Source organism: Dipteris shenzhenensis, chromosome 9 (genome assembly GCF_047967505.1).
Source record: "Dipteris shenzhenensis isolate YYH24624 ecotype China chromosome 9, Dip_SZ_1.0, whole genome shotgun sequence".
NCBI lineage: Eukaryota > Viridiplantae > Streptophyta > Polypodiopsida > Gleicheniales > Dipteridaceae > Dipteris > Dipteris shenzhenensis.
In genome coordinates, this window is record NC_141604.1 from 9,120,977 (window position 1) to 9,144,784 (window position 23,808).

The window sequence follows — 23,808 nt, forward strand, 5'->3', positions numbered from 1 at the left end:
GTCGGTACTAGAGGATCTTAGCTCTTGTGTAAACAAACTTGATGAATTTAGTTCTCATGTGATAGAATTGGATGAACATAGTACCCGTGTAAAAGAACTACGTGAACTCCCATATAACATAATAGGATGATGCTTGTCTTCATAGAATGAACGATCTAGATTGTCTCTCTAAGTATGAATTTCATCTTATCTAGCCATTTCAATGGGCTCTTTTTTAGTCCTCTATGAATATCACCTCCCATGTATTAAAATTGCTTGTATCATCCTATTTTCAATTCTACCTATTAGGATTTGTTGGGGATGGCACCAATTATCCATGTGTGTTTTCACAATCATAAAGGCTTCTAGATTTCTTGAGAAAATTATAATCCTTTGGACATTGAGTAGGACCTTCAAGTAGGAATTGATGTCCTACTATTCTTTGAATACCTATCATGGCACATCATAACCACCTTTGCATATCCAAATTAGTGTCTTATTATTGTAGTCATGAGCTACTTTTTCTCCTCATCTCAACTAGGGTCTTCTCAAGAATGTTGGATTTGATTGCTCTTGCTTTCCATATAAATTCATAAAATATCGAACAATCATGCATAGTCGAAGGCAACAAAAGTTTGTGAAAGACTTCTCGCAGATAGCTACTCCATTGATGACATAATGAAGGTTTGTGAAGTTAATTGGACTCCTTGAAGCAGCCTGAGCTTCTCATTAGAGGGAAGAGATGTTGATAAGGTCTCCTATCTTTTTTTTAGATAGACTTTATGTTTACCAAGGGCAAGGCTCCTAGCCATCTCATGCCTACTTGTTCCTCTAGGATTGTGTATCCTTTTATTTGCTTCCTAGGAAATACGTTAACTCCAACAGGAGGAAAGAGGGTTTTTCTTCAGCCCTCTGTCCTGTGTCGATTGTCATTTTTCATCCATGCTTTGTTTGTCATATGCTACCTCTGCTTTATGTTAAGGCATGCTAATTCAATAGTTAATAGATTCAATCAAAACTAACTCGAATACATTATGTTGATAAGGATCCTGCATTCCTACGTGATCCAACATTGTTTGTATTGCTAACTAAATTGACGAGTCTAAGAATGGTGTCAGCACAGAGTATCATATCTTGCTGTTTTAACTTAATAAAAACAATATTTCACAAGATATCAGCGGATGTAATTGCTCACGACACACATTGCTACTCACAACGTTCAAGAATACATTCCTTTTTTGTAATCTTATTGCCATTCCTTCTTTGAAAGTGTCAAGCTGCTATTGTTGCACAGCAGACACAACTACCCACAGGTCTAATTGCTGCAGTTTGCCATTCAGCACCCCCTAAAGCATGGGGATCATAGAGGAAAGTATCACATGGTGCTTCAGTTTTCGTGGGAAACAGTAATACCTTGCCATTGAGATTTGCCAAACAGAAATCCACACTCAAGCTTCCTGCAAGTGGCAGTGCCACTTTTGTCCATGAGTTTGCAGCAGCATTGTAAACTGCAAGCTTCCTGTCATTTTTCCATTCAATACAGAACAGTTCTTTGTCCACAATCGCATGGGTTAGTATCATCATACAGCCATTCTTTGTTTCCTCCCATTGCCCTGTTACAGGATCATATACATCTACACATCGAGAGTGCCCAATTGTGAAGCTTGAACGCCCCCCCATCACAAAGAGTTTTCCTTCGAGGCCACATCCAATACATCCCCACCTTGCTCGCTTCAGGCTTGGAATATTTGTCCAGTCATCTTTTTGAGGGTCATATACTTCTACACTTGAGAGGTTTTTACCTCCTGTTCCATGTCCCCCAACAACGTATACAAGGCCTTCTAGAACAGCACAAGCAAACTCATACCTTGGAGTATGCATGCTTGCAACTATACTCCATCTGAGCATCAACCAAAAGGAATTAAGGTGAGTCAATAAACAACATTCCCAAACTTTGAAATATGATTTAAAACAAAATACATGATACCAGTTAAGTGACAAAGCTTCAAAGCTTGAACTTAACTATAAAAAGCTTGCATGCTATGCCATCCTATTTTCATCCTTAGTGCCCAAGAAGCAGGTGCAGATCAAGTCCATAGACATGTGTCCTAGTCAGTAATCACATATGTATGCACAAATCCAAGTAATGGCTTGCACATTTAATCAGAGATGCAGTCCTTACAATGTCTTTCTAACACTACCATTTATAAGACATACATTTTCATCAATGCTGACCAACAAAATTCTGATGCCTACCTTGACATAAGCTCCATGCAAAATATCGGCAGAGACCTCATACATGCAGAGGCAAATCATAGGTAAGCAGTCCCCTTCTAGTCATACAACTTCGGCAAATTTTGACAAAATATGCCAAGAATTACAGAGAGAGATGCTAAATGACAGAAAATTTACATGCCAGACTCAATGTCACACATGCTCCCGGCACAATATACCCAGCATGATAGAATGCAAAAAACATGAAGATTTTCCATGCACCATTATCTGCCTGATAGAGACAGTCACCCTGAATGCAGGGAAGGCAAAAAGAGAGAATACTAAGAAAATGCCGTTTAAAGCCCTCAAGCAAACCCAAGAAAAACCAACCATGGTTTTGAAAGATCCAAAACTACCTGTACACAGGGCCATTGAGGCTAGCAGTTCATCACCATGAGGCACATTATGTTCGAAAACAAGCTTTCCTCCCTAGAGTCTGAGATTCACAGTTCACTCTTGATCATCAAGCTAGAAATTCAAAGAACGAAATGCAGAGAGAGAATGACAAATCAGAAAGGAACATGCCCAAACTCATCCTCTGAAAACACAACAAATAGTGCAGTTTCCATCTCATGAAAGTCACAACGTTGAAAACCTGGACCCCATTTAAACAAAAGTCTACGTACAGAGTTTCTGTCAACACTCTGGAGGTGAAGGGCAGACTCAACCATGACAAATGCTAGCACTGAAGGCGAAGGCTGATCAAACAGTAGTGACTAGTATATCTCACTTTAGACATGCTTCTTCACAAATTTGAGCACATTTATCCTAATAAGTACATGGATTCTTTAATTGTTCACAATCCCTGCATATTTGCTCCTATTTTGTTCTAAAATAGCGACTCTTTCAACACTACAGTCACAAAACATCACCTTTTGATCCCCCCAGTGGAGGGATTCAGAGCCTCTTTGAGAGCATATATCCAAGGAAGACAAATATGAGAGTACGTGTGTGCATGAGAGGTGTGGTCTCAGTGTGCATGTGTGTATAAGAGAGAGAGAGAGAGAGAGAGAGAGAGAGAGAGAGAGAGAACCGGTTCAGAGCAGAATCATAAAGTCGCACATCTGCTACAGCCGTTGATCTCGCATCTTTTTCTGCTAGACCTCCTATAACCAGAAGCTTCCCATCAATCACAACAAACCCACATCCAGATTTTAATGGCCCTGGCATGGGTGGGAGATCTTTCCATTCATTGCAAATAGGCGTAAAAACCTGCCAGCACATTTTCTGGTGTTCTTGAGAAAATGTCAAAGCATAAAGCCACTCTTCCAGTGTGCCAAAGTCCTTTCTAATCGAATGAAATTCTTTGCTTTGTAGCAATGCCTTCCATGCTTTCGCAACACAGCCCATTGCAGGAAGATCCAATCTTGGAACTAATGCCAGACATGATTTCGCCACATCATCAGGCAGCCCTGGTATCAGTGATCCATGAGGCTCTTCAAATATGACGAGTGGTTTCCTCTCACTGGCATTCGGCAAATGGCCAGCAAAATGCCTTTCATTGAATCCTAGAACTTCGTGGCTCTTTCTCGAGCAATTTCCACTGCACTCAATCTGTGACGCCATGAAACAATATCCATACAACCACTGCAGCTTTTGTTAAGGCGTAATCCTCTGAAGGATGAGTCACAATCATGAATTGCAAAAAGCTTACATCATGTGCATCGCTCTATGCCTTTAGACAGCTGCTTTCCCATCTCCAGTTCGGAAGTGTTACAAGCATGGCAAACGACCATACCAAAAATGATAAGAATGCTCCTTATCATGCTGGACTATCTCTGATAAGAACAGTTTATGGTATTCGTGCCTGAATAAGAAGCTTGGTTTTATGATATAGCATTTTGCAACCAGTCCCAATAAATTATGTCTATCGATAGCAGCCATAAGCTTATTGACCGTTGAATGTGAATCAGCTGGACTGCAACAACCCAGATCAAATCAGAAAGGTAACGGGAGAAAAAGTAAAGTTGCTATCTTAAAATTTAATTTGGAGAGGTCCACAAAAACCAATACGTGACGACTGACTTAACCAATGAAAACAAGAATTTTGTTCCGTACGAAGCACAAAGTAACCGACTCTTTGCAAATCTCATCGATCAGGCAGGCACGTGAGATCAACGGAAGAATAATGCAAAGTCCGGCACACCATCCAAACTAGCGGCGTTACCAAGACATTGTCTAAAATGGACACGAAATCCTCTCTTCCTGGAAGACTCGTATACGTTACTTCTAGGACAAAACTACGGAAATGCTCCAGATCTTTCATCTCTGAATGACTCTGGCCTTGCAACAAAAGATACGTCCTAGAAATGACTTCATAATGTGGAAAAACGAGAAAAGGGCCAACATCGTTCAAGAAAGAATAAAGAAACACAGCAAGAAAACTCTCCTCCAAGGCGAAAAGCCTAAGACTAGTGCCTGTGATGGAGATTTGAAGCGACACGACGAGGTAAGGTGGACGAAAGCAAGAAAGGCGCTTCAGGAAACGGCAGAAAGCATCCAAGCAGAGGAACGATCCTCCGTAATTTTTATTGGACGACAAGAAGCACACCGCAAGCTATGCTGGAAAAGAAGCTAAGGACGCTACTGAAAAACGCAAGCAGGATGACCATAAAACAAAAAGGAAGCGATCTGGGAGAGTGCGTAGTGTTGGTAAGGAGCCAAAACTGGAGGAAGCGGCATTCTGCTTACCAGAAAAAAAGGAAGCGTTGGTGTGGAGGAGGATTAGACAGGGTTGAGGTTGAGGAGAGCAAGGAGGGGGGGAAGGCAGGCAATTGGAGAAGCCATGGTGCAAAATGGGCTTGGAAGGGGAGGAAGAAGAAGGCAGGAGGAAAGGCAAAACAAGGATTTTTGAATTAAGAGAGTAGATTGAATGAATGTTTCTTTCACATATAGTGTGTGTGAGCTTGTGTATTATGATGATATGATGATGATGATGATGCAATTGATCATGTGAGTAGCGACTTTCAAGATGCACCTTTTTTGTTGAGGGCGTTTCACCGGGTCCCCTCCTTTGTTGCCCTCGTCCTCATTCATACCCAACTCTTTTTGTTAGGCACTACTCTCACTTGCCCAAACACTCAGACCGTAGATCGGACTTCAACTGTCACTCGCACACCATCATTGGATCCATCCCACGTCGAAAAGTGAGAGTTTGAGGGCCCCATCTCATGTTGATCCAATCAAATGGGCTCCAATGTCTAGTCATGCATAAAATTCATCGACACTCGAACACTATTTCCTAGCCCCAGCGTCCAGATGTGTGAATCCTGCCTCAGCTTTCTCTCCATTCATATTGCTTTGCCCATCACACAATCCAGTGGATGAGTTTAGAGAGGTGAAAGACTAAGGCCATCCCTTCCATGGGACCCTTCACCCACCCACCTCCCAACAATCTTTCGAGCGCACATCACACTACACAAATTACAATTGCACTCACACAAGCCCCCGGTTTCATGATTGTAAAACTCCCCATTCCTCTCAAAAAGTCCACTAAATAAATGTGACATTTGATGTCTGTTGCAAGTAAAATACAATTTTACCCATTGAAAGGGCAAGTCGGCACCTTTGAGATAGGTAAACCATTGCTCACTCACATTGGCCACATGTGGTTCAAATGTTTCTCCACTCCACAAAAATTTCCTCTTGTTCGATTCCAATGCAAGGCACCATCACACCAAGTGACAAGTTCAATGTTGCTTTCACTAGATGTTGAATGTGAAGGTGGGGCACACTTGAAAAGGGGTATAGGACTTCGAGATGGTGTAGTTGTGACATCCAATGCCATTGGTTGTAAAGGACGGAAAAGGGGACAAGCAAGCCTCTCAACACAATCCCTTCTTTCAGGGAGGGGCCAATCTTCAAATTGGTTCTACCCGTGTTACTACCTCAACTCATTTTCTTAAATAAAGCTTTCAAAATTGGTTTTGCAAAGTACGGAGCGCAATCTAACCTCTCTTTGGATGGCAAGATTCCAAGTTCCAACCCCAACATGTTATACCTTTAGCCTTATTAGAACTAATATCGTGCACACCTAGGGGATGAATATGAGAGTAGGATAGTGCCCATTTTCAGAAGCAAGGTAACCACAATAGCTAGGAGCCCTTCCTTTTAAAATGGGGGTTCCCAATTCTTTCTCCAACATCAAATTGCCCTCTAGAATATATCAACATTTTTTGTGCTCTAGAATGATAGCTTCTTGATGCTAGGATAGTGCTCCTTTTGAGCCCATTTTGAGAAGAAGGGCAACCACAATAACTAGGAGCCCTTTCTTTCAAAATGGAAATTTCTTGTTATTTCTCCAACATCAAAACACCCTCTAGAGCATATTAAAAATTGTTGTTTTCTAGAACTATAGATACTTGATCGATGCTTTGACTTGCAATCACAGGTGTTGGAAACTCTCCAACTAGCCACTATGCCACATGTACTTGCACAAAAAATCACCATCTTAGGTTAGACTTTGTATGGCCATTCAAACAACTGGTGTAAGCCACATTATTTATGTTATCCTTGTACACTTTGACCTTGATGTGTCTTCCAACTTGAAACTAGCTCTAATGCTTTCTTAACCTCACTTTAAACTAACACTTTTGACCTTAATAAAGTTTCAATTTAGGAGTTCTAATGAGCATGCTTGCTTGTCTAAACCTCTCCACTACATAGAAACTTTGGCACGTATGTGGGAATTGTGTTCCACCTAGCTCGGAACTAGCTCTTACCACCCATCTCTTAATGCTTTCCTGAGCTTGCTTTAAACTAGCACTTTGGACATTGATAAAATTTGGCACGTATTTGGAAAATGTGTTCCAACTAGCTTGGTGGGACTAGCTCCTACTACCTAGCTCTTAATGCTTTCCTAAGCTCAATTTAAACTAACACTTCTCTCCTTGATAACAGTTCAAGTTAGGCATTTCTAGCTACCTTGCTTGCTTGTCTAAACCTCTTCATTACACAAAACATTAACTTCTCAGCTCCATTACTTGCCTAAAGCACTCTATCACTAATTATTTTTTCCTCTTAACCCTCACAAACTTTTTCCTACTCGGGTGGGGAATAAGAAGTGATAATGGTCATAATTTTTGACTTGTGTCCCACCATAACACCAACTGGATTACATTAAGTACATCTTTTGGATACCTTTGGATCTTTGTCGACCTTATGTTTCCTTCCTTTTAAAAGGTACATGATGAGTGGTGAAATAGTAGTAGTAATGTCAAGTTTTGATTCACATATCATTGTGGATTCATAGAGATTAGTTTATTCATTAGTTTCTCTCACATGCACCACATCAAGAACATAATGACCAATCACATACAAGTTACATTTACCTCATCATGAGAATATGTCCCTTTTTAGCTCCACGTCATCTTTAGACCATGTGCATATAATGCTAATGACATTGTGTCCATTTTTTAAATTGCTTACCATCACACATTGTCCCATGTATATACATTGCCATCTTTCTCTAATAAGTATTTATCTTGTGATGACTGTTGTGGGGCCCTCATAACGAAGCTTATTATTATTTTACATGAAGTGGATCGATCCATGTGAATACTTTCATGAGATTTTGTATATCTTTCGATTAGGTAAAAAGATACTAGAAAATGATTTAGTTCAAAGAAATGAATGCTTTTAAAATATATCATATTTGTATATGACCTAAACTTACCAAAAGTATTACTTGGACCTTTTGCTAACGTATGGATGTTGTCAGTACTTATTTGTTTTGTTAAATACCATATCTTAATTTTGCTGGTTGTGGATTTGTTTTGTGTTTAACACTTACATGGGGCAGTTATTTAACATAGTTGTGAATGATCATAAAGGTATGGGAGGTGTGCTTGAGAGCATGTGTGCACTCTTAAGAGCTAACACACGTAAGAATTGGGGGGTGGGTAAGGAGGAGTCCTTCATGCTCAAAGTGGAGGTGTTTTTAGATCTCTACAAGGAACCAAGCTCATGTAGTGGGCCATGGAGGAATCTATGTGAATGGTACAAAGTCATAAGTGGCTTAGTGGGATGTTAAGGTCTGCATGTGATCACCTATAAGATCTTTACAAAGCTTTTATAGTTATAAAATTTGGAGTTATGAAGAGGAGATCTACACTCCTCAAAATATGCATACATATGCATCATGTGACATATTTAGGTCTCATAAATTCTCAAACTATATTTTTTGTATCTCTAGTTGAGATCTATTAAAAAATGAATTGAATCCCTTGGGTAGTCATATAGCTAGCCATACACGAGGTGCTAATATATGCCTACCTTGATGGACAAACTTCCTTTTTCTAGATCTTAGTAGATTTTGTATCATGATAACTTATTTGGAGTTTAGAAATTGAGATTGTGTACTTTATTTGCATGAAAGGGATGCAAATTACAAAGTCACAGGGGTGAAGCAAGGCAATCCTTTGCACAATGATATCTTGTTGGTTTGCTACCAAAACTGTGCAGCTCTTATTAGATTGAACAATCAATACAATGTCTCTCCTTTGGTGTATCCACTTTTAGTGTAACTCCTGCAGCCTTGAATAAGCAATGATTTGTTTGATGTGGTTATCCAACTCTTTTATTTTGTATCGAGTGTCTTATCACCTAGTTTTCATGTGATAAATTGATGATTAGTTCAAAGAGTCTACGGTCTATGAGTAAATATTTATGGCAATGAAATCTTACTAGCACAACATGCTAACATATTTTTAGCACACTCTTTAAGCTCCACAAAGGGCTTAATGACCTTGTGTTTACCCCCTTAAGTTTAAAGTTTCTAGTTTTGATACTCAATTTCAATGGTTTGTTTACATGGATTTGGTTTCATTTATCTACTTTACTTTATTGAGCTTTGCTCAACTTGTATTGGTTTCATGCCAATTTGTGTGCACACTTGTGTTTCTTGCAACTTGCAAGTATATTTCCATTCATCCTATTGATCACATTTGGAGCTCTTTGTTTATAAATAATAGTATTAGGCCCAATAAAAAGGGAAATGCATATGAAGTTGACCATACTATGCAACAAAAGTAGCAAATATCCACTTTTTAAACACATTCTAGAAACTTCATGATATTAAATATTAACGTGCATGTCTTATAGACTAATCACAAAGTGTTGCGTGAATTGTTTACAACATGAGGATCTAATTCATGGATAATAAATACCTGCTAGATGCCAAATCTTAGGTGAATTTATTTTATGAATTATGATTGTAGTGATAAAGGATCTTAGCATGGCCAATGGAATTCCATAGTAGTTGATAGTGTGTAGCCCTTTCATCCATGTCAATGCATGACTTTCAATGGTATCAATCCTCAAGTGTCCAAGAGGTGTAGACATTGATAAGAGGACACCATAAATGCACATGGGCACTTTAATGTTGGGGAAGTTTGATGGATTCAAAGAAGCAAGGAGCTTTTGCTAGGCTGAAGGAAATCAAATTTAAAAATAATTCAAGAGTTAAAGACACTTTTAGTTATAAACTTTTCTAAAAACAATAAACGTGTAGAAACCAAGAGGTTGAGTCCTCTCTAAGCACGTGTAGAAGTTAGGAAGAACCCATAAATTAAAAAAAGGCGGCACACATGCCTAGAGGATTGCCCCCAAGTGGCTGAGTATAACTATTGTTGTTCCGCTTTCAAAGGGCGACAAAAAAAGCAAGTTTGTAGTAGCTAGAGCTCTGCCCCGAACGGGGGTCAGTGCTAATAAAATTTAAAAGCAATGGAAGTGTTAAAAATAGTTTTAGGTGGAGATTTTTCTAAAAACAATAAACATGTGTGAAATTAATCATGAAGCCCTAGAAAATAATTGTTAGCCTACAATAGCGTCAATGTTTGTGTCTATATATTTTGTGTGTTTTGAAGACGTGGAAGGTGAGAAGCTCTGAGAGGTTAGGGGCGGCCTGTTTCGTTGCATCGGAAAAAGCACCCGAAAGAAATGCTCACGAGACAGCAGATCCCCAGGAGACCTGGGCGCTCTGCAAGGCAATGCCTGCCGGCTCCAGCTCACTTTCAAGATAAAGCAGACCAACTTGCAGATCTGGGAAACGTGCTTGTGGCCTCATGGGGCCGAGTCCTCACACAGCTCGAAGCTAATTCTGGGTTGTTTGCTAGTTTTTTTCAGAACGGCTGGATAAAGCTGTAAAAGGAACCTCCAGCTTCAGCACGATAATGCTCGATCACATGGCAGTTTCTCGACAAGGCTCTTCGCTGAGTCTTCAGCTATGTACTCCATGTCCCATGCTGAGAAGAGAACTAGCATGTGGAATCGCCTGTAACGAGCAGAAGGAAACGTGAAGAGCGCACAACGTGGGATGGCAATAGCTTCCTGAAAACGTCCTGATGCTAGCAGCTCAAACTTTGCAAAATCAGCATCTACATGAGATGAAAAGTTATGACATTTTTGGCCTGCCCCCAATGGGTAATCGTTTGGCCTCCAAAGAGAAAAATCAAGTATTTATTTAGTTTTATGTTCACTTTTTAGGCAGACAGCATAGTGCCATCAAACACAAAATACAAGCTCTCCTTGAGCCACATGTCCCTCTAATTCTAAGCCGTATGATTGCCTTCTAATGTTCACGAGCTCTATACAAGTCAGAGGATTACCTTTTGTACTTGAGATTATTTTCTCAATAGGTGGATTTTTCCTAAATAAGAGTACACAATAGAATGTTATTATTGTGCGCTTTCTAAGATCTTTGCAATGCAAGTATCCACTGCTGACTTGACATGGATTGTTATGTAGTTCAACATGCCTTACAAGAAGGCATGTGCCCTTCAATGTTCACCTTTCACTAAGGATTGTGGGTGATTTAAATTGTCTTACTTAAATCACTTTGACTTGGGGGGAGGGATTGGCCTAGGCTCGAGTTACATCATGGACTAGTTACCACGTGGTGAACTCAATCACGATCGATATCTTCCTAGTATTTGACTATTCGATGACTTATTTTATCATGGTAGTTAGTAGTCACCATGGGATAAGATAGAGGACATAAATATTCCCTGACAGTGAATAGTCTCTATCCTCAACATTTTTTGTGTTCGCTATTAAGATGGCTAGAGTCCCTAGAAATGCAAAAGGGATTTGAAAAGGATTGACAAAGCTTCAAATTGAACTTGTGAGCTTTGTTTTATCCTTCCAAAAGGTATAATGTGTCAATTAAAGTGGCTCACTTTCGTAGCTTACATCAACCATACATAAATACAAATAACATTACTTTGAGGTGGTTTGGTTATTGGTCTTTGATTTATTTAAGATTGTAAGTGTAGTTGATACATAATGCTTTGATGATTTAAAAAAAAATGAATAAGAGTTGTTAGACTTTTTAGTATAGTTGTTGAAAATTTGTAGATAACACTATTATTATTTTATATGGCATAACTATTAAGCAAGCTTTTTCTTTGGGAAAAGATTGAGACATGACCCCTGCCTTTCTGATTGCAGCTTCCACTCTACCCTAGACCTCCCTGGTAATCGGACAAGACCAAAACAAATGCCTCAAGGCTTCCACAGCCTTACCGCATAGAGGGCAAATTGGGGAAATGGGAATTCGTTTCACAAGTGACCCTCTGATGGCGGGTAGCCAGAAATTGGTAATCTTCCACAACAAAAAGTTGGCCTTCCCTACCTTGCACTACTTCCAAATATCTATGAACTTATTCTACCACCACACATGGCCTCTTCTCACTTGCCATTTCTTGTTGAGTGTCACGAACCGAGGCCCCATTGTCTCAAGGTATCTGTACACAATCCTCGCTGAGAGGCGATTAAGGCATGTCCTCCCCATGAGCCACTGGGTCTGTCGACCCTCAGAGGAGGAGATGCAATTAATTGGCCGATTGTCCAGGATTCGCGCACTCCATCACAACAGCCAGTAGGTCAGATTCACCTTGATTTAGCCGAAACCTAATCCGTAGCTTATCAAGGGGGATCCAATCCACGGATCTTGGGTTCCATATGTCACCCCAATTCCTCAGACCTTTCCTGTACATATTGCAAGCACATGGGAGGTCGTGAAGAGAGAACGGCTCTCGTCTGAATGCTCAACTCCACCAAATAGATTCTACCAGGCTGGCATCACCTCTTAGGCCCTGCCTCCCCTTCCACCTTAGTCGATCACTGCATTCCTTCCAAGCTGCCACTAGACTTGCGCTGAGATCCGAATCCACTATCTTGAGGGGAAAGTCAGAGATAACCCTGTGGTACCATGGGAGATCTTTCCAAGTGCCCATCGACCTAGACCGGCCTATTTCAATAAAGTGAATTACAATTTCCACCCAAGGGGAGGGGCTTGAAAAGAGGCACGAGAGCCACTTACCTAGGAGTGAAATATTGTGCCTTCTGATGTCAAGAAGGCCCAGCCCTCCCTGGTTCTTCAGAAGCTTCTATGGTTCATCTCCAAAACCAAGTTTGCCCAACACTGCCAAAAGGTAGTCTCACCTGACTCTATCATAGGCCTTGTCCAGGTCTAGGCCGCACAGTAGGACCTTTTGATTGTATTGCTAAGCATAGTCCATAACAGTAGAGACATTTCAGATATTTTCAAATATTTCCCTGCCTTTGATGAAGCCACACGGATCCGAGTCGACTAGTGACATGCAAACCTCCCTAATTCGCTGCCAGTCGATCTTTAGTTTGTTGACCTTCTTGGGGTAGAGCTTCAGTAGTCTCGCATTGACATCAGGCGAGAGGGTACCTCTATTCGATGCATAGTTGACCATCTCAATGTACTCTTGAGCCAACATGTCCTAGAATTCTCTGGAAAATTTGGCCGTGAAGCAATCTGGGCTAGGGGACTTGTTAGATGCCATAGCTTGGAGGGCCTCTTCAAGCTCTTCCATCATGAAGGGTCTACCCAGAAGGCTCTATGGTACTCTGACACAAGGTCAACTGAGCTGGGTTAGTAGTTACTACCCCTCAGTTAAACTTAAAGCCCATTCACACCAAACCTTAAGACCAAGGCCCCACCCCCACAAAAAAGGTCCACTTTCCCCCTTCTTTAACCCCTCGTAACTCATCCATTTGGGACCCAAACTGGACCCCGTTTCAGCCAAGATTTCACACATGGAAACTCCATGCTATGGGGTATTTTTTCAACCCATTGCACACCATTTTGGCATCCCTAGTACTCACTCATTCGCGCCCCCGTATGGGCCTTGTTTTGCACTAATTCACTTGTATCTTTACACCACGACCTTTGATTGACAATTCGTCCGCACTGGCACATTTTCCTACACACGTGGGAAAATCTTAGGCACATTATTAAAACGACAGTACCTATAACACTAACACCACTCTAACCCTTGAAACAAAACTACATCAACACCCGCACTTGCGACAGAGACACCCTTTGCAACTCTTGCCTGATTTGCATGCAGCTATGCTCCAGCCAATGCCTCCGACTCCAATGCTCGCCAAATCTGCTTGCAAATCTACTGCAACCACCGCCTCCGACAATCCTCTACCCCGATTCCCCCCCTGAAATTGAAGAAATGCCTTCAACTCCTCCACACCACAACATGGCTGGATGCCGTCACAATGATGATGGGGATATTGACCTCGATGCAGAGGCTAACAATTTCTTTAATCGTAGAAATAATAACAATCAAGGCACGTGACCCTTGGGAAAACTCGAACTTCCCAAATATAATGGTAGGGGAGATCCAGCCCGTTTCCTCCAACATTTTGATGCCGCATGCTGAGTAGGTGGAGATCAATCCCATGAAACCAAGGTAGTTTCCCATGGCGTTAACTGATGAAGCATCTGAATGGTACTTAGACCTCCTAGTGGAAGGGCAAGGCACATGGGACCTGCTTCAAACAGAATTTAAAAGGTGCTTTCAAACGGAGAGGCTACAAGATGATTCCGCTCTCCAACTAAGCAAGATCGAACATGGCCATCGAGAAGATGTATGCACGTACCTAGGCAAGATAAAAAGATTATTTGCCAAATATGACCCATGCCTCGATGTAAAGTACCTCACAGCCTGGTTCATTGCAGGACTAATAAAGAAAACTCGAAAGGATATGGAAAAGATCAGCAAAGCTATGAAACATTCAGTGCTGCTCATGCGGCAACCATTGAGATCGAGGATGGCATGACAAACTCTGACACTAGTAGTGATGATGGAAGATCTAGTGCACGGGATAAGCGCTCTAAAAAGGTCAAATCCATGTCCATTGCCAAAACATCAAATGAAGATCGTCTAGAGGCCATGACCATGAAGCTGAAAGAAGACATGATGTAGGCCATGGAACAAAAGCTTCACTTGTCTCAGTTGCCACCTCAGACTTATCCATGGCAAGAAAATGTCTGGTGTCCACACGACCAATCATACAGCAAATGAGTGCCCGGTTCTAAGAGCCACGATCACCGCATAAGCAAATCCACCGCCAAGGTTGTGGTGCCATATTTGCGTCATCGCCGGCCATGATGAAAACAGTTGCATCTTCAACATGCGCAACAACCCGCCTCGACCTCAATAATACCAAGCGTCACCCATGCCAGTGTACAGGCAATCGGCACTTGCACAAGCACCCCCAGCTTAGAGGCTAAATCCTGTTCCTGTTGGGACACAAGTCCCACAATTACTTTACAACACACACAAACACACATGTGACTCCCCTAGATGCACACATGCACCATAGAGCAAGCACTTGATCACACTTATCCCAACAAGCTCATCCACATTAGCTCCCGAGCCTCAAATAAAAGAAGCTCCATACCCAAATGCAGAAGTGGAGAAGGCTCGTTTTCAGGCACTTCAATAATGGGTACAAAAGGAACAAGCTCAATTTGAGGTTGAGAAACAAGCTCAAGATCCAATCCATGACTTGGGCCCACAAAGTATTGATACTATAATTGAGACTCTATTCCAACAACAGACTCCACAACATAATGTACCACCACGTCAACCTATGTCAATTCCCATCGAAATCCCCCTACAGAATTGTCCCAATCTCTAGGAGAGTTTCAAAGGATGGTTTGAACTCGCAAATCCCCCTCCACCTATGAACGATATCGAAGATATCCCTGTACGGATGGGTGAGAGAGATGACATACTAAACATTACTATGGCTTTGATCCACAAGGCATATAACGAAGTCCAAGCCATAGTAGATGGTGGAGCAGGTGTAAATGTCTTATCAAAGCAGCTCTATGATGAATGGGGTCTCCCACCAATGCAAAAGGCTAATTTCGACATACGCCTTGCCAATGATTCATAGGCTAAACCCTTGGGAATAGTGAATGGCATGTCCACAAAGGTCGTAGGAGTGGGGTTTCCATTGAATTCAAAATCTTGGATCTTCCCAAAAAATCCTATCAAATCTTACTGGGACGTCCTTGGTTACGGGAAGCATCAGTCCTCCATGACTGGGAAACTGATAGACTGACAATCCAGAATCGTGACATCATAGTGAGGGTGAATGTGGGGACAAGAGCTATAAAACCAATTGTTCCTAGAGCGTTGGATGACACATCTTCAATGACAATCTCAAGCAAATTAGCTCCCCTGCAACAACATGCCATAGCGAGTGATTCACAAAGTAATGTGAGTAATTGGATACAAACATTGGCAACCATCGACAACTGCCATTCATTAGACCCTATCTTCTCACAGATAGATGCTAAGGTGCTACAGCTAGATCCTCCACTCACACATGAAGAACCAATCAATTTAGAGATGCCATTCTTTATGGCTGACCTCAAGTTGGATAATGAACATTTTGAAACTGAGGCTGAGAATGCTAAAATTGAAGATCAAATCTTTGATAATGACAGCCATTCTGCATGCCTTAATGGCAGTCGAGCTCCCAAAAGTTGAACCTCCAAAGTTGAATAACAATAAAAGATCTCGTAAGAAAGCTGAAGGAGGAAATCGAAGAAAAGCCAAGGTTGAACACTTCAATGATCTCAAACGAGTCCAAACAAGGATCGTTAAATTGTATTTTGCAAAGCCAGCTGCCTCAAAATCAAAGCCACTACCTCTTGAATGGTCCCCTAAGGGATTGGAAGGAGTATGTGTAGCAAATGAACCCTTACTTGGGAACACCTTACCAGTGGAAAAGTTACCCACAGTTCCCAATGTAAGAAGTTTCAAAAATATAAGCCACATGTGCAGATGAAGCTCAATCAAGAGACTTTAGAAAAAGAAAGTCAAAAAGAGCCTTACAAATTGGTAAATGAAATTATGCCACCCAATACACATGGCACATGTCAAGCTAGTTCAACACCATTAGAGGCCGATCTTCGAGAAGTGCCAGAGTACTTCAAGAATTACACAAGTGGCAGTGCCCCAATAGTAATGCCAAGACCATTAAGAGAAGCTGAAGTTCAAGAAACCGACAGCATTGGAAAAACTCCAATCTATGAGGGACTGACAAAAACATGCACAATAAACCTCGCCCTGGAAGGGGAGGAAGAAAAACTGGTTCTCATTGGGAAACAGCTTCGACAGGAAGATGAAACCAAACTCAAAGCACTCCTAATGGAATACCGTGATTGCCTAGCATGGTCATACAAAGAGATGAAAGGAATTTCACCAGACGTGGTAGTACACATGATACCTATAAGGGAAGGTGCTCACCCTAAGGTATGTGGACCTTATTGCACAAATCCTAAGTATGGCACCATGGTTTATGACGAGCTGAAAAAACTCCTAGATGCTAGATTCATCTATGAGATAGAGCACACTGATCGGGTTTCACCCATCGTCATTGTGCCTAAACACAACAAGAAGCTCAAAATATGCATAAACTTAAAAAATGTGAATGTAGCCACAATTAGGAATCACTATCCCCTACCCTTAATAGAAACAATGTTGGAAAAGGTGGTAGCTCCGAAATATATAGCTTCTTAGATGGCCTCAGTGGCTATAACCAAGTGCAAATTGCTCCCAAAGACCAATCAAAAACAGCATTTGCTATAGAATGGGGTATTTTTTGGATATAGAGTCATGCCATCTGGCCTTTGTAATGCCCCGGCCACATTCCAACGAGTCATGTTCACAGCTTTCAAGTCATTTCTGAATAAGTTTTTACAGGTGTTCTTGGATGATTTGTGCATCCATTCAAAAACAAAAGACCACTTCAAATGTCTTGAAGCAGTACTAATCAAATGCAGGGAGTATGGCATCTCCCTAAATCCAACAAAATGCTAGTTCATGGTCACCCATGGAGTTGTTTTGAAACACATCGTTTCTCAACATGGGATTGCAAAACCTGACATGGACAAAATCAAAATCATCATGGAATTGCTCCTCTTACAAATTCCAAAGGCGTATAGGTCTTTATGGGACATGTTGGCTATTATAGGAGATTTATATTGCAGTATGCCATGATAGCTAGACCACTTTACAAATTATTAGTGGAATTCTTATGGACAAAAGAGTGCAACTAAGCCTATGAGCTTTTAAAGTGGTGCCTAATCACAACACCCATTCTTATATCTCCCAATTGGGATATTGATTTTCATGTTCATACTGATGGATCCAAGTATGCAATTGGGAGTGTGCTTTGTCAACCTGGTGAATGTAAGAAAGACTACCCATTCTACTTTGCTAGTCGACAACTCAATGATGCAGAGATCAACTATACCACCACAGAAAGAGAAGCCCTAGCAATGGTGTATAGTGTTAAGAAATTTCGCCACTATCTACTATGGCAAATGATTTTGTCTTCTACACCGACCATCAACCATTGCTTTATCTTGTGAACCATCTGTGTACAACATGAAGAATAACCAGATGGCTCCTCTTGCTATAACCAAGTGCAAATTGCTCCTCAAGATGAATCAAAAGCAACATTTGCTATAGAATGGGGTATTTTTGCATATAGAGTCATGCCATTTGGCCTTTGTAATGCCCTGGCCACATTCCAGCGAGTCATGTTCACAGCTTTCAAGTAATTTTTGAATAAGTTTTTACAAGTGTTCTTGGATGATTTGTGCATCCATTCAAACAAACAGGACCACTTCAAATGTCTTGAAGAAGTACTAATCAAATGCAGGGAGTATGGCATCTCCCTAAATCCAACAAAATGCCAGTTCATGGTCACCCACGGAGTTGTTTTGGGACACATCGTCTCTCAACATGGGATTGCAAGTGACATGGACAAAATCAAAATCATCATGGAATTGCCTCCTCCTACAAATTCCAAAGGTGTAGAGGTCTTTATGGGACATGCAAGCTATTGTAGAAGATTTATATTGTGGTATGCCATGATAGCTAGACCACTTTACAAATTATTAGTGGAGTTCTTATGGACCGAAGAGTGCGACCAAGCCTTTGAGCTTTTAAAGTGGTGCCTAATCATAGGACCCATCCTTATATCTCCCAATTGGGATATTGATTTTCATGTTCATACTGATGGATCCAAGTATGCAATTGGGAGTGTGCTTTGTCAACCTGGTAAACATAAGAAAGACTACCCCTTCTACTTTGCCAGTCGATAACTCAATGATGCAGAGATCAACTATACAACCACAGAAAGAGAAGCCCTAGCAATGGTGTATAGTGTAAAGAAATTTCGGTACTATCTACTGGCAAATGATTTTGTCTTCTACACCGACCATCAAGCATTGCTTTATCTTGTGAACCGTCTGTGTACCACAGGAAGAATAACCAGATGGCTCCTCTTGCTTCAAGAATTCAAGTTCAAAATAGTGGTCGCAAAGGTGCCCAACACTACATTGCCGATATGTTGTCTCTATGCCAACATGTTGTCTCTATGCCGACATGGACTTAGGTAGTATAGAATGTGTGTGTAGAGTAGCGACAAAGCTCCGTTTGTACTTGCATAAGGCTAGGAATAATCCCTCTTAGACATGAAAGCAGTAGATGCCAAAAAACCGATTCTAAAGGCTGCACCCTATCAACTCATTGCAGGATAATTGTACAAGATGGGCAAGGACCAGGTATTAAGAAGATGTGTAATGCCTCATGAGATCATGCCAATCCTGAGTGAAGTCCATGAAGGCATTGCAGGAGGACACGTCCAAGGGGAAGCCATAGCAAGAAAAGTCCTCCTCGCAAGCTACCGGTGGCCAACACTGTGGGTAGATGCCTATGAATATGTAATGTGATGTATGCCAATGGACTACTAAAAAGACTTCAATTCCCTAACAATAGTTGTTGCACAAAAACCATTTGAAAAATGGGGGATTGACTATGTGGGTCCCATCCATCTGATAGCAAAAGGAACATAGGCACGCTACATCATTGTGGTCACTGATTACTTTACAAAATGGGCTGAAGCTAGAGTAGTCGATGCCATAAGCACAGCAATATTCTTATATGAAAATGTGATCACCCGATTCGGATGCCCCATTAAGATTGTGTCGGATAGAGGCACACATTTTATCAATGAGGTAATCCAAGAGCTCTTGTCTACCTTTATGGTAATCCATAGAAAAAGCACACCCTGCTACCCCCAAGGGAATGGACAAGCCGAATCCACCAACAAAATATTATGCATCATCCTCACCACGGTAGTAGAACCACAACGTTCGGATTGGGTAGAGAAACTGAATGCAGCCTTATGGGCATACAGAACCACACTCAAGGTCAGTACAGGGAACACACCTTTTCAATTGGTATAAACGGCTTTGAAGCTATGGTCCCACTAGAATTTGTAATACCAAGCCTATGCATAGCAGTACAAGAACGCATGGTAGACCATGAATCCTTGAAAGAAAGACTCTATCAGTTGGAGAAGCATACAGAGACAAGACTAGTCACCTACCATGCCATGACAACAGAAAAATGCAGAAGAAAGGCATGGTTTGATAGAAATCTCAAAGCTAAAGACATCAAGGAAGGTGACTTGGTCCTGTTATACAATGCCAAAGTACACAAGGGGAAACTGAAGTATCTAGGTTAAGGACCCTACCGAGTAAGAAAGATGAATCCCATCAAAGCTGTGTTGCTAGAAACATTGGATGGAGTCCAATTCAACATAACAATAAATGGGAGTCGACTGAAGTGCTACTACTTCAACACGCAAGACATCCCCGATAAAAACAAAGATTTGGGAAACTCGTCTTCCTTAGTTAGGATTAGATTGTATCATGAGCACTCACTTGCATATGTACATCTTCGCACATATAGGTAGCATCAATCGATTTTAACCTAGGGCTCATAAGTGATGCCTGAGTTCTAGGTACCCTATGAAATCCCAGCAACAAAAAAAAGCATATAGTTAGTCCCTACCTAGCTACTAGGTCACGTGCACTTACACGCTTTCGCTTAGACACATAGATGATTGCATGAATAATTGTGCCACGCACTTTCATTCCACACTCTCAAAGCATGTATAAAAATAAGATCTCTCACAAACACACACAAAGGTCATACCTGCATGCCAACTAATCTAATGATCAAAGATACACCACATGCACATGGATGCAGGTTCAGAAAAAATGCTGCCACTAAATAGGATGCATACAAAGAGCCCACTGCCTCAACCATGAGACCCCCTCCAGAGTTCGCAGCCATCTACATCCTCTTAACCACGGTGACCATAGGCATTTGTGGTCCAGAGCAATAGCTCCGAGGAGGATTCAGTGCATGACCAAGAAGAACAAATGCCACCCCAGTCACCACCGACCTATACAACCATTGACGGGACCCAGTCACCGGAACTTGTTTGGCCACCTACATCGACTGATGCTCTTTCCCAAGAAGCAACATCTTACTTAGAGCAAAGGGGTCTAGGTAGTTTGCATGAGAGCCTAAAATCCTTGGAGGATAGTCCTACAATGACCACATACATTAGGGACTTTCTCCATTCTTACCACTCCAGCAATGTAGAGGTTGGCAAGTACGGTACCATCACTGTACATCAGAGCCCCTTGAGCATTATCCTCGATAGTACAATCATTCAAAGGGCTTTCTCACTCCCAACACAAGGTGCCAAATACCCTACATGGCTTGCTGATGCAAAATTTCTCAAAGTACAGTCTCTCCTCGCCAAGGGCACACTGTTCCATAGGGATGGCATATTACTTCGCACCATCCTTAAACTGCACCTCAAGAAAGCAGCACAATTCCTATCCACAATCTTGGGGTTTAAGTGTGGCAAGAATCGATCCCTTCCACTGTGCACATTTGTTTAGCTGAGTAGAAGCTAAAGCAAGACTGTGTCCAGCACTTAGTCATCTTCTTTATAAAAAATCTAGATGGCTCATTAGGCCAAAAATGTAAAATTCCACACTTATTGTCTATAATTATCAAAAAAGAGCTACAAGAACGAGAAATGACTCTACCCCAGTCACCAAAACCAATTGAGGAGTTGGACATTCCCTTCTCACCAGTATGGGAACCATCACCAACTTCTCCTACTATCACATTGGCAAGTGTAGATGCCTTAGAAGAAATACCTATTGTGGAGGTTGGAATTGAGGAATTGCCCCACGAGATGCTACAGCTCAGTGCACAATTACAACTAATATATCTCCAACAATAGTAGCAACCAGAGCTTAAGGCAAGGTTGGCACTAGAGCCTGAGGCTACATCATTAGGAAAAAAGGGAGCTCATTTTGGGGCCTTTTAAAAGAGAGAGAAAATAGGCTCTCAACCAATCAGGAGTGGGCCAACGTAACATTGAAAATTCAACAAAAGAAGATGAAAATAAGAAAAAGAAATAGTACTATATGTTCGTAGAAGCATGTCACATTAATGAGGTGATCTAATTTGAATCTTTTAAAAATTTATTTTCTGTGCAGAATTTGGTGATTCTGACACCGCAGACGCGTCCGGAACGGCCCAAAACCCCAAAAACGGCACTGGAAACGCTGGAATCGGACATCCGGAGGCCCGGAAACGGCCAAAAAAGGCCGCAACCAAAAATCCAAAAAAGCCATCCTCTACTTACAAACTAGATTAATTTAAGAGGGGTTATTAAGGATTGTAGCTTGTTGGCCGAGGAGATTAGACGGAAGTCTATGGATGGCAACAAGCAGGATGCAGCCTTAAATGTGCAAAGGGCACCTTACGTCGGACCCGTTGCCGAGTCCCAACCTCCCTTAATGTCTCGGTTCTGATACCACAATCCCCTTATGCGCAGCATTAGCCAAACACGACCGCGCAACGCCCTGATCAGCCCACGTTTCCTTCTTGGTTGGCGGCCTTTACATGGGTAAATAGACAATGCACAAGCTCCTCCTTCTACGCAAATATGAAACTTGATTCGAAAAGACCCAATAACTTCTGCTCAATATTATGTGGTGTTTTGCTGCAAATCCCACTTTTCGGCCTTTTTTGGCCGTTTCCGGGCCTCCGGATGTCCGATTCCAACGTTTCCAGTGCCGTTTTTGGGGTTTTGGGCCGTTCCGGACGCGTCTACGGTGTCAGAATCACCAAATTCTGCACAGAAAAGTGTTGCTCTTATATGAACATTGAATGTAAAGCATGTGAAAGAATATATTTATTCCTTTTCACACTGACATTTCTCACGCAAGTATCCATATTTTCTTGCTTTTGTAGAGAGAGAAAAGATAAAATAGTGAATTTCTTACAGGGCCCCAAAACGAGCTCCCTTTTTTCCTATGGCAGCACTAGAACTGCCCATCGACTCCATGCCAGTCAATGAGCCACAAGGGGAGCTAGTGCCAGATCAACAGTATGACCATTGTACACAAGTGAACTCCCAAAAGATAATCATCTCCAAGCTTGAACTCCAATTGCTAGCGCACAACAATGAGGCCATGGAAGACAACACCAATGAAGCCCCACTACAATGCACAATGGTGGTGTACCAAGAACTTGTGGCTGCTCTACAAGTGGAAGATCACCTCAACTCATGCGTGCTTATCCAATGGAAGCAACTCCAAATCAAGACAATAACTGCTCATCCAACAATCAAATGGGAACATTCCATAGGGACTAAAACTTTGCGCATAATTTGCCAAGACTTGTTCGAAGATGAGAAAAATATCTTCTGCCTGCCTACACATGCTGGGTTTATAGCACTCAGGACGGATGCTTTCATTGCATATGTATGCCTCATGGGTAGTCCTTCCCTTAGGGTTATTGCTAGTTTGTTGCCATTGCTACAAAGGCCATCACTATTATTTGTTGCAAGGTATGACATAACCGACATCCTACCCATGCAACTGATGATCCCATCGCACCAGCAAAAAGAACCTTGGAACCTCCTTCTAAACCATGAACCTCCCTCTAACCCTTTAACTCTTTCTAAACCCTGCAATGAAGGCGAAAACCTTCATTACCTCAACTCATCCTCTCCCTCTCCTATGTGAGTTCTCCATCATGTACTCTACTGTGAACCTTGGATCCTCTTTCTAACCCTAGAACCTCCTTCTAAACCTTGGAACCTCCTTCTAAACCCCAAACCTCCCTCTAACCCTTAAATCCTCCTAAACCTTGCAACCCCCAATGAAGGCGAAAGCCTTCATTACCTCAACCATGATGATGCACGATCCTTTTACACATGCATGCACTATGTTTGCTTACCACACTTAAGCCTACATCTTTGATCGGAATATGACTCGAGGTCCTAAGCTACACGTATATTACAAATGACAACCCCAAT

General features: G+C 41.6%; 1 protein-coding gene across 1 annotated transcript; it reads right to left on the minus strand.

Annotated features, from left to right (window-relative positions):
* Positions 1-1,160: 1,160 nt before the first annotated feature.
* On the minus strand, positions 1,161-5,092 carry LOC147898154 (F-box/kelch-repeat protein At1g67480-like). Its single transcript, XM_087379919.1, has 3 exons — positions 4,945-5,092; positions 3,287-4,171; positions 1,161-1,879 (listed from the first exon to the last, which is right to left on the minus strand). The coding sequence occupies exons 2-3, from the start codon at positions 3,817-3,819 to the stop codon at positions 1,252-1,254; spliced, it is 1,161 nt and encodes a 386-aa protein (XP_087236045.1). The 5' UTR covers positions 3,820-4,171; positions 4,945-5,092; the 3' UTR covers positions 1,161-1,251.
* Positions 5,093-23,808: the final 18,716 nt, after the last annotated feature.